The sequence below is a fragment of the Lissotriton vulgaris genome, chromosome 8, assembly GCF_964263255.1.
Source record: "Lissotriton vulgaris chromosome 8, aLisVul1.2, whole genome shotgun sequence".
In the NCBI taxonomy this organism is placed as follows: Eukaryota; Metazoa; Chordata; class Amphibia; order Caudata; family Salamandridae; genus Lissotriton; species Lissotriton vulgaris.
This window is the reverse complement of record NC_141696.1, coordinates 380,896,359-380,916,398: the sequence shown is the minus strand read 5'-3', so window position 1 is coordinate 380,916,398 and position 20,040 is coordinate 380,896,359. Positions and strand designations below refer to the sequence as shown.

The window sequence follows — 20,040 nt, the reverse complement described above, 5'->3', positions numbered from 1 at the left end:
TTGATCTTGATTTACCATTCCAAAAAGACCATCAACCATATTGTAATAGTAGATTAAAATGCCCAAATGCCCACTGGTGCATCACCAGACATGCACACTCATCCATAAGCACTAGTGGCCATCTTTGAATGCGTTTATAATCAGAAAAACATTGCTAGATGGCCGCCCAAGAAAACATATACATAATGACACACCAACAGCAATCTTATGATGATTTTGTTCATAAAGAAAAACATTCAAATATGGCCACCCATTTGTATTCATGTGCCGGGAGGAAAATCATCCCAAAAAGAATCATCCAAAGAATGACACCAGTGGATCATGATGCATGCACAAGCATGCATTGTGACGCCCTAGCAGGCATTTTTACATTTTCTTTTTCATTTTAACAATGCTGATGGAAACAAGCATTGGAAAATCCAGTTGCTTGGGAATCGCTTTTTAAAGGCTAAATCTTTTGCCTTTGTCGGTGCTTGTTTGCGATTTCCCATGCTGCCCCTTTAATATAAAACAGATTAATAGGCAATGAAATAGATCATTTGCATGGTAGCCCACCCCATGTAAATGAGGGGATAGTTACTTTAAGTGCATAGCTGTTAACTTTGCACATTTGTGATGGGCATTACCAAAGGAACCACAAATATATCTGTCACCCCGTCTGTTATAAGAAAGTGGAAATGTTAGTTTTGCTCCTGAGACACCTTTCCAATATGGCCCAAATCATAACAGCATGAAGGAATGGTAAAAATGTGTTGTGAAATCGTACCTGAAAGCATAAGGTGTTATTTGACACAAAGGACAAACAAAACTAAACATGAAGACGTAGTGTCTGGTCTTTAGGGGCATAGTACAGCGGGGAGTACAGCTGGAGAAGCAGGTGCAGGGCCTTCAGTTACAGTGGGGGCAGCTCAAATCCTTCTCAGTGTACTAGGGGCACCCAACACTGACTACAATCTCTCCCTGCCTGTCTCTGCTGTCTTTTGGACAAGAATAGTGGTTGAGCCTTCCTGGGGAGGCCAGTAGGAGCGCCTATCCTCTTTTTGCCCACCACAATAGAGAGTACAGCAGGAAAAGGGGACGGCATTGTTCTGTTACCACCGAGGCAGCCCAGATCCTACTAAACCTGCTAAGGGGAGCCCAACACCCAACTCAAATCTCTCCCTGCCTGCTGCTGCTGTCCTTTGGCCAAAACACTGGACCAAAGTTATAAATGGGGCATTGCGGGATCCTTCCTGGGGAGTCTGGGAGTGACGTCTACCCTCAACCATCTCAGCACCTCCCATCTCCAACCTCCCACACATCAGTATCCCCCCTCCGATTGCCCTCCGCACCCTTTTGTCTGCCCCACCATCGACCCATAAGCCTCTCTGCCCATCCCCTCCTCTCATTTATCGCTCACTACCATAACTTCTCCTAACTCCAGATACCAACAGCCCACATTTCCCCCAATCATAACTGATGAACATAACTGGCCTCTGCTATTCAAGCTCCTTTCCTTATTCTCACACCTCTCTTGAAGAATCAACATCCTGTTATTTGGCTCTTTACCATCTAAGCGCCTCTCTATCCTCCCGTTGCTGCTCCCTCCCTCATTCCTCTATGTCCCTCCACCTCACACACTCCAACAGCCGTCTACCCAGACCTAAATGGACACAATCTCCCAAAGACATCTCAGAGCTATTCAATCTCCTAGAGAGTTATGCAGCTTCAAGTTCCAACCCCACTCTATTTCAACAGTAGGCTAACCAATCCCCAACTTTTACTCAGACTGCTGGCAATCTAACACACACCGTCCCAGTGTACGTTCACCCCCTCTTAACTTGAAACAAATCCCACCCTCCCTCCCTGAACAACCTAGCCAGAAAGTCAACTGCTTCGGGCTGACTTGGATACTACATAATTGTTGGCCTGAAGTCAAAGACCTGCTAGAGATATCGGCCTCAATCCTGAACCATAATCTTAATATCCTGATTCTCACTGAAACATTGGTCAACGGCTCATCTAAACACGCTCCACACCACCTGCTTCCTCCCAATGACTCCATTTTACTTAGAGACTGGTAAGATAGACGAGGCAGAGGTTTTGCATTCATCCACAGAAACTCACTGAGATGCAGGATCCTCCAAATGACTCACTTTCAGCCTTTTGAATTCAAGTCAGTGGAAATGCCCACATCCACTATCTTCACCATCAAGCTGAATGTGATTTACCATCCACCAGATCATCACAATTCCTTTATAGATTAATCTTTGGATCTCTCAACTGATCAGCTCAGACAACACAATCTTCCTTGGAGAATTCAACATCCATTGACCAATCAAGGTTAACAGCCTTGTAGACACCTTAAAAATCTCTCTAAAAGACAATGATCTCCAAAAGCACTGCCTTAAATCCACACACCACAAAGGCACCATCATTGAGATGATGATGTCCAATTCCCTAAATCTACAGACATACAACCCCATTTCAGACTGGTCTGAACACATGCAGATCCCATTCTCCCTCTCTCGCTCTTATACCAAATCTGCCGGGCAACCCAAGAAAGAGTAAATATGGTTCAGGGACACATCCAACCTTGACACAGAAGCATGTGCCCAATGGCCCTTCCTACCCTAATCTCAAGTACACCTCACCTTCGTACTAATAAGGCCAATGACAAATACAACACCTGCATGGAATTCTTTGTCAACAAATTTGCCCCCCTGAAGTATAAATCATCTAGACTAAAACCCTCCAATCCTTGGTTCTCAAAAGAACTTCATGAAGAAAGATACCTTATCAGAAAGGGTGAGAAAAAATGAAGATTAGCACTCTCTCATCTGAGCATGAATAAGCTTCATATAGCGTGAAAACAGTACAAAGACTGCATCCTGAGAGCCAAATCCTCTCATATCTTATAGAGACTTCTAGCCGCAGAGTCCTTACCTTGGAATTTCCGGCTGTCAGGCTGGATCTATAAAATTTTTGATAGCAGTATGCCTGCAGGCCGATAGGTGGGGTCGTGACGTCTGCGTAGTCTGTATAGGCACCACGCCACGCCAGCCAGCGCAGAACTATTAAAGAGTGCTTTTCCCTGTCATTTTTTATATACTTTTTTGCCTTTTTCTCAGAAATGTTTGTGTTTGGGTATGACCAGTAAGAAGACCTTGGGGTTGAAACTGTGTGGCACCTGTCACCTCACCATGTAGCATACCAACCCTAATGTGGTATGTCCTGGTGCCTGGAGCATGACCATGACCTGAAGTCGTGCTTCGACTGCCGGCCCATGTTGCCTAAAGCTTTGAGGTCTTAGCACAGATCCCGGGATCCAAGTCTTCCTCCTCTCAATCGAAGTCATCAAGGTCAGGTAAGAAGCACTACAGAAAACATAAGAAGTCAAAGCATGCTTTGACTTTGCCCCATCCGTCACCTGATGAGACAGAGGCATTCGAGGGCCCACTCCGCAGGTGCCTGAGTGGGCTTCGCATTTCCCTCCCTTTCTGGGGCTTGGAGCAAGCCCCACCGAGCTGAAATATTTTGATGATGCCATGCGCATCATATTTGTGCAGCCTGACCCTGCCAGCATGCCTTTGGGCCCCGCAGGCTCACAAGAAAGTTCCCCTGGGCTTCATGCCATCGGCTCCTGCCCGGCACCTAGGCCTCCTCTTGGATGCTTTCCCTGATCTGGACTGGTAACTGTCATACCCACTCGATCTTCCCTGATGCCTTAGCTCTATACATTGCCAGCGTTCCCCCTATCCTTATTCCAAATGACACAGAGCTGGCTGGGGGTTTACCGAGACTGCCGCTGACCGTGCCATTGGACTCCATGCCACATCCTGTCCCTTATTCTGAAGGGCTGGGAGTGGAGGAAGATTGGTAGGGGCAGCAAGATCCCTTAGAAATACTGCTTTTCAATGAGGAAATCAAAGGGTATGAGAACCTGGGCGAAACCAGCAGCTTGGACACCTCCCCAGAGCTTGGTATGCTGTCTCCCTCTAACCTGGCTATGGAGGAGGGGGCTTCATTTGTAATGGTAGTATGTGCGTTTGCAGTGGTCTTGGACCTGCAGCTTTTTACTGTGATAGTCAAGACCAATGTCTTGACGGAGGACCTGCAGCCTGCTGCCTCTGCATTGGAAAACTTGCTGCCATAATTTAACAAGGCCTTGATGGATGCTCTACTGGGCACTTGGTCCAAGTGCAGCACAGAGGCGCCTGTGAGCAAAACTATTGCCCGCCGTCATTGCCCTGCACCGGGTGACCCAGCTTTCTTCTCCAACCACCCAACCCCAAGAGCTAGGTGGTCCAAGCCTCTACTTTCTTTGCACGTTCCCTTCTGAACCCCTGGATAGGGAATCTAAAAGGCTGGACATCTTTGGTAAGAAGATCTTCTCTTCCCCCAGCCTTGCACTGCATTCGGTAAACATGGCATGCCTATTGGGCCGTTATTCCCATTTGCTATGGGAAACGGTTGAGCAGGTGCTGCCACAATCCCAGAGGAGGCCTGGCTGTCCTCGCCTAAGCTGTTGCCGGTGGGAGAAATGCAGCAAAGTGTGGTCTAGACACAACAGACTCACTGGGCACAGTGATTTCTTTGATGGTGTGCATAAGGCGCCACGCTTGGCTAGGAACCTCTAGCTTTTTTAGAGGATGTCCAAGCCAACCTCATGGACATGCATTTTGATGGCTCCCGTCTCTCCTAGAGGACAGGGTGGATGCGTCTTTGAGGGTTTTAAGAAGTCTTGGGCTATGGCTAAGTCCTAAGGCCTCCTAGTGTCATCCCGGCCTGTGTTTGCCTTTCGCTCCTTTTGTGGCTACAGAAGGGGCTTCCAACCACGCTAGCTCTACCCAAGCCAGAGGACTACGCAAGTTACACAACCTCTGCGTGGCTGTGGGCAGGGTTCATCCCGACCCCGCAGGTTGGGAGGCCAGAAGTCACGTCAGCCCACAAACTCCCCCTCCCCCAAACCTTCCTAGTCTGATTCTACCATTTCATGGGCCAGTTGGTGGCAGGATACCCCATTACCTACACCCCTGATGGGACATCACCTTGGGCAGGTCGTTTCTGCCAATAGTCGGAAGGGGTTACTCCCTCCCCTCCGTGATCACCCCTACTTCCATGCCTCCAACTTATGATCGGCTGATGGACGAACACCTTGTCTTACTTCGTGAGGAAGTCAAAACTCTCTTGGCCAAGGGAGCTGTAGAGCAGGTGCATGGGCCAGAAATAGGCTGTGGTTGCTATTCCTGCTATTCTCTGGTACCAAAGAAGGACGTAGGCCTTCATCCTATCCTCAGCCTCAGGACCCTCAACTACTTCCCCAGAAAAGAAAAGTTCAAGATGCTCCCTCTTGCTCAGGCCCTGTCTGTCCTGGACACCGGAAACTGGATGGTAGAGATGGACTTGCAGGAAACCCATTTCCATATCCCCATCGTGCCAGACAATTGGCGCTACCTGTGGTTAACAGAGGGCCATGAGCATTTTCAGTTTTCCATGCTCCCCTTCTGATGCACCAGTGCCCCATGGGCTTTCACCAAGGTGATGGCGGTGGCCGCAGCCCATCTGCAGGGGTTCCAGTTTTCCCCGATCTCGACGACTGGTTGTTGAAGGCAGGCTTGCCCGAAGAAGTTGTCTCACACCTCCAGACTACGGCAAACCTTTTGCATTTATTGGGGTTCACTATCAATGTGCTGAAGTCACACCTGACTCCCTCTCAGATGATTCCATTCATCTGAGCCATTTTGGACACAGTGCAGTTTCAGGCCTATCATCCAGAGTGGCGAGTCCAGAATATTCAGGCTATGATACTGATGTTTCAGCCTCTATCCTGGATCTTGATGAGACTGACTCTGAGGCTGCTGGGCCTCATGGTCTCCTGTCTCCTGCTGGTAGATCATGACATTTGGCACATGTGAGCTCTGAAGTGGAACTTGAAGTTCCAATGGGGGCAGCATCAGGAGAATCTCACCAACCTAGTCCTGATCTCGGAGGGAAGTGCGAACGATCTGCAGTGGCGGTTAACAAACTGAGATTGGGTCAGAGGCAGACCCCTCTCCCTTCCCCAACCAGATCTCACAGTGGTGGCAGGTGTGTCACTTCTGGGATGGGGCGGTCATGTGGGATAGGTGGAGATCAGAGGACTCTGGTCTCTGGTGGAAGCCAGGCTCCACATCAACTTGCTAGAGCTGCAAAGTCGGAATACGCCTTCTGATGGGAGACATTTTGTAAATATTGTACAGAACGGTATGTTGACCTCCCGTCTCTCTCCCTCTCTGACATTCTTGTTTTCATTCTTTCTTTTGCCCAGAAGGGTTCTGCTCTGTGCACTATGTAGGGTTACCTTTCAGCCCGTTCTGCTTTTCTATAGTTGCCAGTACAACCGTGCCTTTTTAAATCTCCTATTGTACATAGATTCTTGAAGGGGATTACACATTTGTTTCCCCCCTCACCATTTATCATGCCTCAGCCGGACATTTACTTGGTTCTAGCCTATTTGATGCATGCAACTTTTGAGCCACTGCACAATTTCCTCCTCCGGCTGCTTCCTTTCAAAACAGCCTTCTTAATGGCTTTAACTTCTGCCAGAAAGGTGAACAACAAAGTAGTGCTCCACAGTAGGGCTTCGTTCTTGCCTTAGGTGGTGACACCTTTCCATTAAGGGCAATCTTTCACCTTGCCCACCTTCCATGCTCCTGTGCATCCTTCCAACAAGAAGCATCTCCACTGTGTGGACCCAAAAAGAGCGTTATCATTTTACCTTGACCACAGAGAAGTGTGGCTCAGGGGTTAGAGGCGGCAGACCCGGAAGCTGAGATCGGTCCTGGACCAGGGTTCAATTCCCCGCCTCGGCAGGTCTTGGGCTAAAAATTCCACGGACTCGATAATTCTCACTCCGGTGCCTTCTCGACTCATGGGTTCACACTCTGCGACTCTGGGCAATAGCTTGCTTAATCTCCACAACGGCCCCTCGCGGCGGGATGCCTGACTTTCACCTTGTGGGTACCTGCTGGGGCTATCACACAGGGGAATATCAGGACGGGTTCCCTAAGCAAGCGCCGCGACACCCACTGCGGGTAGCTGTGCGCTATATAAGCTCAACTACTACTAAAGAGTTCCAGGTGAATGACCAACTCTTTGTAGGGTACATTGGAACAAAGAATGGTTGTGCTGTGCAGAAGAGGGCCATTTCACCTGGGATATCCTCTGCATATAAATCTGTTATGCCTTGTCAAAGAAACAGACTCCTAAAGGCCTCAGGGCTCATTTAACCAGGGCTAAGGCAGCCACCACAGCTCTTCAGCGTGGTTTTCTGGTCCTCAACATCTGCCAAGTGGCTATGTGAGAGTCCCTGCACACGTTTCCTAACATTATTGCTTGGATAACCAGGTCGGTAGGGAAGGCCTTTTCGGGTGTTCGATCCTATAGGTCTTTCTGGTTTAACACTTTTCTGCAGTCCCTCCTCTGGGTATGGTATTGCTTGGGTATCTGTTCTAGATGTCTATATTAGATGAACAAGTTACTTACCTTTGGTAACGTGTTATCTGGTAGACATGATCTAGCCGCAGATTCCTTACCGGCCCACCCATCCTCCTCGCATTGCAAATCAGTTTGTAGTGTCAGGACTGTTCCCTTCAGGGCCCAACTTGTTTTTTTAACACACCATGTTCAGTCACTGCATGGTTCCGTGCTTCTGGTGTGGAAAGTTGTGAAAAGTACTGACATCAGCGCGCCAAGATGGCGACTGTATGGACGACGCAGATGTCACAACGACGAGGAACTTAACACCTACAATATCACTTGGATTTGACCAACGCCACCTATCAGCACACAGGGGTACTGCTATGAAAAAGCTTCCATATCCAGTCTGATGCCTGGAAATTCTAAGGTAATGAATCTGAGACTACATAATGTCTCTACCAGATAAGGCATTACCGAAGGTAAGAAACTTGTCTTTAAGAGCCCTTGTGAATCCTTCAAAGAACAGGCGAAAGCGCCAGCTCGAGTTTCTATCACAAGCTTCAAACCCCTTCATCTCTTAAGGCATTAGTGGCCCTCTGCAACAACTTAGTGGATTTCTTTGACAGAAACGTCAGATACATCCATACCTCGCTACATACCAGTGAATCTTCAGAATCTGATATTCTACAGTGCAAGTCACTTAATTCGAGGTCACTTCTCTCCCCCCATTTACGAATGAGACCTATAGCAAACAAAGTTAAACCCTTGAACCACCTTCAGGATGCCATTCCAGGGTGTACCAGCAAATCTCTTGCCACACACCTACTCCTCCAATGGACCAACACGGTCAACTCCTCTCTTCGACAGGGCCTATTTCCAAAATGAATAAAAGTGGGTCACAGCACTACTCTCTTAAAAAAACAATCTCTCGACCCAGAGAACATGAACAACTACTGCCCAGTCTCCACACTCCCATATTTTGGAATAGTCATTGAGTTACGCTGCTTCCCAGCTCACTTCACACATCTGAGAAACCTCCTAGACTCTCCCCAATCAGGTTTCCGCCAGAGGCACAGTACAGAAACTGCGATCCTACAAATAGTCGACGACTCCTTTAGAATCCTTGACTCTGGAAACTTCTGCCTCTTGGTCCTCTTGGACTTGTCCACTGCATTGAACACTGTCACCCATCTGGACCTCCTTCACACTCTTGAATAACGCATGGGCTGTAGAGGCACAGTCTTCAACTGGTTATCCTCTTACCTAACCAACAGCTCCCAAATTTTGAAAATGGCCAACACGCTCTTGAGCCTAGTCAATGTACATCAAAAGGTCCCTCAAGGCTCGATCCTCTCCCCAACCCTCTTTAACTTGTACATAGAACCACTATGTGTGATTCTCAGAAACACTGGGATTTTCTTCCACCTCTACGTTGATATCACTCAAATATACAGGGAATTCTCTTCCCTTGAAGACCTTGCCCTCCTTTTAATCAAGTTCCTAAATATTCAAAACTGGATGTCAAACCATCATCTAAAACTCAACCTAACTAAAACAGAATTTCTTTTGATCTCACCTTCGAAAGCAAAAACCCCATTGCAGGAATGGATGACCAACTTTCCCGTCCTGAATGGCTGCCCTGCCATTGTCCAGAGAGATAGATCCCTTGGTATCACCCTTGACAATCATCTAAATCCCCACAGCCACATCACAGCCATGGCCAAAAGCGCATGACACCATCTCAGGCAACTGTGCGGCATCCCAGAACAAGACCTAAAAACAGTGGTGCAGGCTCCTGGACTCTCCAGACTATATTACGGAATCACCCTTCTCTCAGGCATTCCCAAACTTCATCTCAGCCCATTGAGATCAACTCTACATGCAGCAGCGTGCTTTGTGCTAGGTCTCAGGAAATGTGACCACATTCACCCGGCCCTACCGATCCTTCAATGGCTTGCCATTGAAGCTCGGGACCAAATTCAAACCAGCTGCATTACCCACAGAGCGCTGCCCTCCTCTTCACTCCCCTATCTAAGGGATAAACTGAAAATGTCTTGAGCAAATAGGGGTTCAGAAAAGCCCAATCCCTGCTCCTTGGACCCCCCACCAATAGTCGAGAACGGTGCATGAGCTAGTCATTTTCAGGTAGTGCCACAAGAATCTGGAACAACTTACCTTCCTCCCTTCACCTAACCACCTGCATAGTCACATTCAAAAAGGACCCCAAGCTCCGCCTGTTTGACAGACACCTGCGTTAATCCCCCTCAACCATAAGTACTCTCTCCAGGAGATGAACTACACTCATTGTGTGTCTCCACCATCCTAATCAATGCTTGAATCGTGTAGTTCCCTGTCCAGCAGCTGCTTATGTCCTGGTCTCAAATGCAATATGTCTGAACGTAATTATTTTAACTGTAACTTGCTGTACCCTCGTATCATGCTACTGTTGTAAAGCTCTCTGATGCCTTAAGGTCATGTCTACGCTATATAAAATTGCAAATAAACAAACAAAAAAAAAAAGAAATACCTTTGTATATGTTCAAGTTTGAGGCACATTATGAACTGGAAGTGTAAATTGTAGGACGCAATATGAGTCTCCTTAGCACATCTATCAATACCATTTGCTGTTTACCTATTTAAACTACATATTGCAAACCTACAAACAAACATCAAATAATTCAATGTGTTATCATGGGAAAGTCACTTTGACAAGGACTATTACAAAGCTGCCCCAGCCAGGGGGAAGGCTCCTCTGTGCACTGCTTCGGAGACTGAATAGTCTTATTCACTTTTGTGGGTTTAATAAAGTTCTCTGTATTCAATGTGGTGTGGATTCAAAGTTTTTTTTATTAGTTCAACTAATTATCTTCATGGTCGTGACATATCATCCTTATCCATTTCATTGCAGTGTCAATATTGCCATTATATGATCCTCCCTGTTCGCTATTCCCAATGCATTTCGGGCTTCGTGTCAGCCCTTCGTCAGGGATTACTCTACAAGTAAAGAAAGAATGCGCCCATCAATGGTTGTATTCTCAGATGTTGCTAGTACGCAATGCGCTGTTAAAAATCGGTGATACGGGTTAAGGTGTACTTCCATGCCATGCAATGTCCAACACTGTAAGTGCATGTGTATGAAACATGCTCCTTATCAGTGCCTATGATCAGGTTCGTGCATTACAGTGACAAACGAAATGCTGTACGACTGTGATTTGTATTGTTGCTCCCTGGCTATGTTACTCTATGAGTGATGTTAGAATGTGTGTCGTATCCGGTGCTCGATTTTACACTGGCGGGTGATGGTGAGTATTAGTGCCGCATTAATGAATTAATATCTGTGGAGTCTAACAGTGAGGTTCACTCACGTGAATTATGATGTGTCCGGTAAACCTGGAAAGATATCAATATTTATACACATCCTTATAAATCAATACTAACTGTGTGAGCGCTTATACGGGTTCTCATGTGAGGTACTTACTACGATGCGAAGGAACTCCGCAGTGTATCCGCGCTTCCGTTTGACTCGTGGCGTGGCGTTTAGTGTGAAAGTGAAGCGTGATGTTAAAGCCGGTGTGTTAGTTGTATAAACACTATAGAAGGACTGTGTTACTTGTGGTTTTACTCTATGAGTGATGTTAGAATGTGTGTTGTATCCGGTGCTCGATTTTACACTGGCGGGTGATGGTGAGTATTACCACTATGATTCAAAGTGTGCTACATCACGTACAGAGAGAAGAATCAGAGAGTTAATCTACCACACCATGCATGCTTGTTCCAGCGTTGGAGCCTGCAAAACAAGGAAACCTTGTAGTTGAATAAGTAAATGGTGTTGTTTGTAGATGTAGGTACTGCTATTTATGCCAAGCTGATCAAGGTAGATCTGGTCACAATACAATATGTTATAATGGCAATAGCTTTGATCTTTTGCACCCCAATTACAATTTACACGTTGCAAAAAAGGTCTTTCTGTCTCCTCCCCTTGCTGCTCCTCTCTCTCCGCCAAACTGATTTTGTGCTTATTTTGTTCCTTGTCTTTATTTCTAGTGGCTGGAATGCTGCAGGTATCACCAGATGAACTGTCTTCTGCATTAACAACAGATGTACAATACTTTAAAGGTAGCTTATTTTTTGGAAAATTCTGCTATTTTAGTATTTAGAAAAACAATGAACAGGCTGTGCAAGTGTTTTTTTCAATGTCAGGACTTCCCATACTAACTTTATTAAGTTGATGTTTATGACACCACCGTATTGTGCTTTATGCTGTGCTCTCTGGGGCATATTATCAAGAACAGACAATAAAATTATCACAGCTTTATCGGCAGGAAACTGCAGCTAAAGCGGCGATAATGGGCTTGATAATATGCCCTTGTGAATTCCCATAGTAGCCCAGGTTAACACCAGAATCTCGACTTCTATTGGAATTCACAAGGACATAATATTAAGCCCATTATCGTTGCTTTAGCGGCAGTTTCCTGCCGATAAAAAGCGGCGATAATTTTATTGCCTGTTCTTGATAATATGCCCCTCTGTCCTTTGTCCATGAAGTAATTTCTAGTTTGTTGCATTTGCATACTTGCAACTAGTTTGTAATAACATTGCTTGCTTTTGTTTTAATTTGGTGGTATTTTGGTTGGCAAGTAGCATCTCCATCAATTGGCCTTTTGCTCAAGTGTGCCGAAAAACACATCTAGAAAATTGATGCAGTAGAAACCAATTGATAACTGGCCAAAAGATCGTGACCTCATCAGTAATAGCAGAGCTTTATATAAAAAGGCCATTGCTGTAAGGAAAAAACAGCTTAAAGATGAAGCCTGGTCACAACTCACAGATCCAGCCATACTAAAAAATAGTGGAGAATTCTGAAGGATTGTTAACCAACCCCTACTCACAGGGGAGGATAACTCCCCCCTAGAAGCTAATATTCCTGATGAGGGCTGGATTAAACACTTCAGAGAGATCTACTCAGACCACTATAACGCTGAGAACAGGGCACAGGAAGCGATTACCATTCCAATAGGGAATTATTTGCACTTTGAAGTTGAGGAAGTATTATCGGCTATTGATTGTACTCTGAATAAAAAGGCACCGGGACCAGATGGTGTCCCTGCTGATGCCTTTAAATGCTTCCCTAACTTCTGGTCAAGACTGCTTTGCAGGGTCTTTAACGCTTTAAACCGTGACAATATCCCTAAGTCATGGAAAACATCAATAATTATTCCTGTTTTTAAAAAAGGAAATAGGCAGGATCCTGCATGCTATAGGCCAATTTCACTGATAGATTCCTCAGTTAAGATCCTAGGGAGAGTCTTATTAGTGAAATTGAATGAATGGGCCACTGAGAACAACATCTTGAGTAATGTGCAATATGGGTTTAGACCCAAAAGAAGTACCCTGGATCAGTGTCTTAATCTCCACCTGCTGATCGAGAAATACACCAGGGCTAAGGATGGGTCCATGTACCTCGGGTTCATGGACCTCTCCTCTGCGTTTGATATGGTCAATAGAACTAAGCTCTGGCGAAAATTACTTGACATGGGCCTGGATAGATCCATAGTCAATTTATTGGCTGACCTCCATTCTGGCCTTACCACTAAAATTAGAGTATCTACAAATGGAAGGTGTACAGATGTTTTTGCGTCTGAAAAGGGAGTCAGACAGGGTTGCATACTGGCCCCACTGTTGTTCACGTTATATGTGAACGCCCTGGAGCCTGCCCTCAGGGGCGTTACAAGCGACATCCCACGTGCAGGGGAACAGGGAATACCAGTTCTCCTTTACGCGGACGACGCGGTTCTTCTTGCACGAACTGGGGTGGGGCTTCAACGACTCCTGGATGCTTTTGAATCGTTTATGGGCTCCCTTGATTTGAAAATAAACGCGAAAAAATCACAGGTTATGCTTATGGGCCTGGCCTCAAGGAAACCTTTTCATAAAACCTTTTTCTGTGGGCAAGAGAAGCTTGCACGCGTCTCCTCTTTTCCCTACCTGGGGATCACCTTTGATGAGAAAGGTAGCTGGGCTCCTCATGTAAAAAGCAGAGCAGCCATGCTGGCCAGGACATCCGCTGCCCTCCATGGGTTCTCTAAAAAACTGGGGGGTAGGCCAATTGCAGCTGTCAGCAAGATATACAAAGCTAAATGCATTTCAGTTGCTTCATATGGTGGCTCATTGTGGGGACATAGGGGAGTCGATCCCATACAGACAACGGAAAATACATTTTTTAGATCTGTTTTGGGCGTCCCACAGTCAACCCCGTCCTATACTGTTCATATGGAACTGGGGGAAGGCTACATCTCAGATTTGATTAGAATTGCACCTTTAATCGCTTGGCTGAGGATGTGGCTTAACACAGAAATCCCTCTAAATCATATCATAATGAGGGACTGTTTGACCCTAGATAATGTACACAGGATTAGGTGGTTGATGTACATTAAGGATAGTTTTTTGAGGTTGGGGAGGCCTGAACTATACTCTGTTATTGATTCTATAACATCCAAAGATATTGCTTACACCAAGGTGGCTATGAAGGAGCTCCTATCCCTGGAGAGGGAAGAAACTGAGCTGAAGAAACCCTGTGTCAGGGCCAGCTTATTGTTGGCTATACCCAACGGTCCTGACAGTTACCTTAATGTGGTGACTCATCCCTACCACAGGTTCATTTTAACTCGTTTTCGATTTAATTTGATACATTTTAACTTGGGTTTCTACCCCGTTTGGAGTACCCCTGAAAAGGCACCGCCCTGTTCTTGCGATCATTTCTCTGAGCAAAGTACTATGCACTTTATAATGTTTTGTAGTTATTACAATGAAGCTAGGAGATTGTTTCTTGTACCTATACTCAAGGAAGCAGGATTTATTTTAGTCAGACCTGCTCTTATTTATCTGCAAATGTTACGAACTGCCAGGATTATGTTTCTTGTGGCTTGTTTCCTGGTGAGAGCTATAAGAAGCAGGAATATCAGACTTAAAAACGTGTCTACCTCCCTTCGTAGTATAGACCTGCACACTAGTTAGTCTGTCTGCCGGTGACCATTGGCCAAGATTATTCAGAAAGCACTGTAACAGGGCTAGTAGTTGCCATTTCTGAAACATTCAGATGGGGACATACTTAGTAATTTTTAAACCTTCTTTGCACTTTAGCACCTTGCACTTTAGCACTTTGCACTTTGTATTAATTTTATAGTTACAAAATGTAACATGGTGTACAATGGTTTTTTAACATGCTAATCTTAAAATGTTTTTTAACTGTTTTTAATGTATTTGTCGTTTGTGTTTCTATGTATATATTTGCCATTGTCTTTGTATGATATTAAGTTATCGCAATAAAGTATTTTGACTGACTGACTGACTGATAACTGGCCAAATGAAATTATCACTTCGACTCCCTTATCCCATATAACCGAAAAGTTAACCCCAATTGACTTTCTTTGCTTATATAAATTTAAAAAATGCATTGCCACATGAGATTTAGGGGCAGATTTGCAAGACACTTTGCTGCTCCGCACTGCGTTAGTTCTGAGGCACAGGGGTGCAACATATTTACAACAATATGTCACATCTCTGTGCTTCCCACTGTGCTGGCCCACATACTGCTGCCATGGGCCGGCGCAGGCACCCTTGCACCATGGTGCAAGGATGCCTGTGTTGTGGGGAGATTGTTTTTATGCAGGAAGGGGCACCTTGCTGCACAAAAACAATCAATTGAGGTGATTTTCTTTTTCAATGTATGCTGTAGAATGCAACACACATTGAAAGAGGAAAACAATGGAGAGAAATTAAAACATTTCTCCTCGTTGCACCTCGCTATGCCACCCTTAGGGTGGAGTAGCATTCTGACGCATTTCCAGATTTATGATTGCTCATAAATCTAGGAATGCATCACTGGACATGGGTGTTGCATGAGAACACCCACAGCAACACACATGTCATGCCCCTAACACAGGAAGTGCTGAGTGGAAAGAGGTGATAATTACAAGTACAGGTAAAGCCACGCAGGGTGGCTTCATGTGTACTTGTAAATATCACGCAGCAGGTTGCGCTGCCGGTGCGTAATGCAACGTGACCCACCGACGGTGCAAGGGGCTCTTAAATCTGCCCCTTTGTTTTTTTATTCTCCACATTTATCTGCGTTTTCTGTGCGAGTTTAGTTCAGACCAGCCCAATGCATTTCAGCATTGTAGAAAACTAAAGAAGGCACTAATAGAATCATCAATGAATACTATTTGGAATCCGAAAATCTAGAGGTAGCCAGCACGTAAGAACGTGAAACTAGAACCTGAACTTTGGCTAGAGTATACTCTGAAGACAACTAAGTAGACGCAGGAGCCACAACTTTCTCGAGAACATATCTTCTTGTAGATGATAAAGAAAGTGGTTTGAGCATTTATGTAACGTTCTGTAGCTTCAGGATTTCCTGCTGCACCGTTCATTCCAGAAAGGGGTATGACAATATTGAGGACGTGTCCAGCCTTTACCAGCTTTCCAGCTTCCCTCGTGTTCATCTCATTTTGCATATATGCAAGTTAATTTGTATATACTGGGCAGAACCAGAAAACGGAATAGTGCCACACGCTTGCTCAAATTATATAGAAATGAGGTGTTTCCTACGACACAGTGCATTCATTCACAGGCCTAACAGGTTAGTCCTAGAAGACTTATCTTTTCCGACCTTGTCATGAACAGACTCCAATCAGTTGTCACATCCATATTACACTCTGAAACTCATGCTGAGTGGACATCATGCGCCTTTTTCAGGATTTCCTCATTTTTTACAAAGGTTCTGCTGTGGTACTATTCAATAGTTTGTAGAGAAACAATGCTACAAAGCTTCTGTACTGGTAACATTCTTTACAGCAGCAGACAGAAGTTGTTTTCTTTTCCATTAGAGGAGTGAATCTCAGAATGTCAAATTTCATAAGCTATACAACAAGCTTACAACAAACAAATTACAGTGCAAACTTGGCTCAATGAAATGAACCTTTACAGCTTCGAACCTCAACTTTCACTAAATACCAACTCACTTGGATTCACCCTGGACACCAACCACACCCACGGCATGGTAGTAGCTCTCGCCTCTAAAGAGAGTCAAACACATTCTTCATGAAAGGTAGTTCATAACTGTAGTTAAAGCCTCATATTTTCACATCTGCATTATGGCAATGCCATGGCCCTACAGACCAATGCTGGCACTCCATAGGGGCATCCTACAAGCTGCATCACATCTCATTCATGGGGTGAAGAAATATGATCACACCCATCCTGATCAAATTCCATTGGCTCCCCCTGCTGGACAGCACCACCTTCAGAACCAGTTGCATTATTTACAATGCTGTATCTACCAGTAACCCTGCTTATCTTGCAGACAAGATCACAATCCAGCCAGGATGCTATCAGACTGCAGACCAAGATGTCTAAAAAAAACACCCAGCAAACCTTTTCCATCTATGCACCCAGGATCTGGAACAACATCCCCATATCCATCAGGACTGACCCAGAGTTCCTTCAATTTAGGAAAGAGTTGAAGACTCACCTCTTTAAAGAGCACTACATCAAAATGCATTAACTGTCCACAACTCAGCTTCCTCTACGATTAGCTGTTAGCCTTATTCTTGTCCTTGACCTTGTACAGTGCTCAACTGCCCTTTCGCTAGGTTTGTGCTATAGAAATACCATACACATGCACACATCCATAATTTCTTTGACAAAAAAGTTTGCTACTGGCATGGACAAACTAGTGCTGCAGGAAGCAGGCAATGCAATTCGTTCTGTACTCTTTTCGAGGGACCTCTAGCACTCTGATGAAGACGTCCCAGATATATGTTAATCCTTTTGGATACTGCTTACCTCAAGAAGTATTAGGTAGTGGCAGTAGTTTTTACTTCATCTAGGGAGGTTGGGCCCAACGAAACAACAGTCAAGGTTATGTTTATCCTGGTCTGCCGGGTAACCCTGGATGATTCACCAACAGTGCCAGTCCCCATCCAGTCTGTCTCTACTTTTTTGACTCTCACATTAAATATGGCTAGATATTGAAAGTGTTCCACAAAATGTACGCTACTGAGATTTAGACAGTTTGAAAGTTTTCTGGTAATTCGAATGTTATGCCATCAGTATCAATAAAAATACAGGTCTTCCAGTCTGGAATTCTACACTTGGGGTAAAAGATTGCAATGAGGTATGGATAATGAAAGCACTAAGAGGGTCTAGACTTTCTCAGACACCTGCAGAAAACGGCACCTGCAAGTTACGATTCAGCTTCTTGGCTTAATAACAGCACCATGCCAACCAATTCAGTCAATGCTTCCATGGCTAATCCAACTCCCCTTGTCAGGATGAGCCTTTGGATTCATTGAACTGGAGCGTAGGATCACTGCTCTTTGTAATATTGGTTACTGTGCTGTAGACCAGTGCAAGTGTAAAAGGTTTATTCAGCAATGACAAGCAATGATCTGTCATTAAATCTGGAGAGTGGAACTAAAACCACTTCTAGTACAAGGTCCTCAGCCCTTTTAGCAGTTTTCAAAAAAGCATCCAAACTGCCACTAAAACAATGATACACAACACCACCCACATACCTTTTTAACCAACTCTTTTGAAAATATCAGCTTATCTTGCATGAATTGTAGTTGCAGCCAGGTTGTATATCCCAAATTTCCATGTCTGTGGTCCATGGTCCTCACCAGGTCTTAACTTGTCTCATATGAATGTTCAAAAGTGTGAGCTCAATCCAGAAAAATAAACCAAACGTATTGAGGTAATGAAACTTACAACACAGAATATTAAGACAACTATTAAATCAATCAATCAATCAATCACAGCATTTATATAGCGCACTACTCACCCGGAGGGTCTCAAGGCGCTCGGGGAGGGGGAGGGTCCGCTACTGCTCGAACAGCCAGGTCTTGAGCTGCTTCCTGAAGGCGAGGTGGTCCTGAGTCAGGCAGAGGTGGGTCGGGAGGGAGTTCCAAGTCTTGGCGGCCAGGTAGGAGAAGGACCTTCCTCCTGTGGTGGCTCTTCAGATCCGGGGGGCGGCGGCGAGGGCGTGGCTGGTCGATCGAAGATGGCATGTGGGAGCGTAGAAGTTGAGGCAGCTGTTGAGGTATGCTGGTCCTTGGTTGTGCAGGGCTTTGTGTGCGTGGGTGAGGAGACGGAAGGTGATTCTCTTGTTGACCAGGAGCCAGTGCAGGTCTCTCAGGTGTCCGGAGATGTGGCTGCGACGGGGGATGTCCAGGATGAGTCGTGCTGAGGCGTTCTGGATCTGCTGGAGTCTCTTCTGGAGTTTGGCGGTGGTTCCGGCATAGAGGGAGTTGCCGTAGTCCAGACGGCTGGTGACGAGGGCCTGGGTGACCGTCTTCCTGGTCAAATCCTACAGTACTATGGATTTTATTTCTAGTCCCCAGACTACCTGGTGCCTCCTGTCATGTTATAGATCTGAAAAAAGCATCATAGCTGTCACAGAAATATCATTAATGATGTAATCCCTCTTGTCGACTTTACCCATTTGATCGCTCTAGAACTCATTATGGCTTCCATGGACTATAAGAAAATATATTTCCAGGGCCAGATGCAAACATCCCACCAGAGTTTACTATGCTTTGCTGAGCTGCAAGACTAATTTCATCCCAAAGTTCCCCTGCATGACAGGGATGCTTAATGCAAAATTTATGAGTATCCTCCCCTTCCTGGATAATCAGTTAATGTATTTGCCATCTCTACACCAGGCAAAGAATGATTATTTAGAGGTATGCAGATTTCTTAAACTTTCAATTGGAAGCTGAACCTCAAGAATCGGTGTGGTGAAGGTTCGGTGTGGTAAAGGGACGTAAGGGCGGACAGCTTGTGAGGCATTCTTTGGGTACTTCTAGCACGTAGGTCATAATTAGCTAGACAGTTCTTCTCAGTGGGATATAAAATTCCAGCATTATTATAGTGTTGTTGCCAAAAGTTCATATAAAACCCCCTAATTCCACAAGCACTAAAAACATTGGTGGCAGAAAATCTTCAATTGTATTCAGTAGAGCACATTCCCCGACTCAATGAAAAGAGTCATGGCCATCAATCTAACCAAGTAATTAGATACTTTTAACCTCTGAAAACACCTTCCTTGAACCCAGATAACAATGTGAGAGGATAGGGTGTCATGCACAATGGTTTGGGTACCCAGGGCCTCAGTTCTACAAAGGAAGGTTTGTGTTTATCATAGTGATGATCCTTGTCAGCAATGCAGCTGGCAATGCAAGTCTTCATAGTCACCCTTCAGAGAGCACTGGTGGGGGTGAAAATTTACAAAATTATGGCTCTCAGCTGTGCTACCCAACCAGGGATGAGACAGATCTATGTTCCTAGTACATAAGAAATAGCCAGGATATTTTTTTTAGAGCAGGTTTGCTCCTTTAACTAACGAGCCTTGACCCCTACAACCCCACCAAAACAACAGTCAAAGTTATGTTATTACTGCTCTTCCCGTAACCCTGGATGATTCAACAATAGTGTGATTTCATATTCAGCCCTACGTATCTAGGCAAGAAGAAAAGAGAAATTTCAGGTCCTTTCTCTGTGTCAAGTGCTTTGCAAAAGGCCAATGGATTAAGGATATGAAGA

The 20,040-nt window shown here is 45.2% G+C and overlaps 1 protein-coding gene across 1 annotated transcript in view; it reads left to right on the top strand.

Annotated features, from left to right (window-relative positions):
* The window catches only part of MYO16 (myosin XVI), a 2,821,299-nt gene that overhangs the window by 1,598,939 nt on the left and 1,202,320 nt on the right, over nt 1-20,040 (top strand). Inside the window, exon 19 of the mRNA XM_086934162.1 lies at nt 11,485-11,556. Coding sequence (XP_086790288.1) covers nt 11,485-11,556 — 72 coding nt within the window. The remainder of the gene's footprint in view (nt 1-11,484; nt 11,557-20,040) is intronic.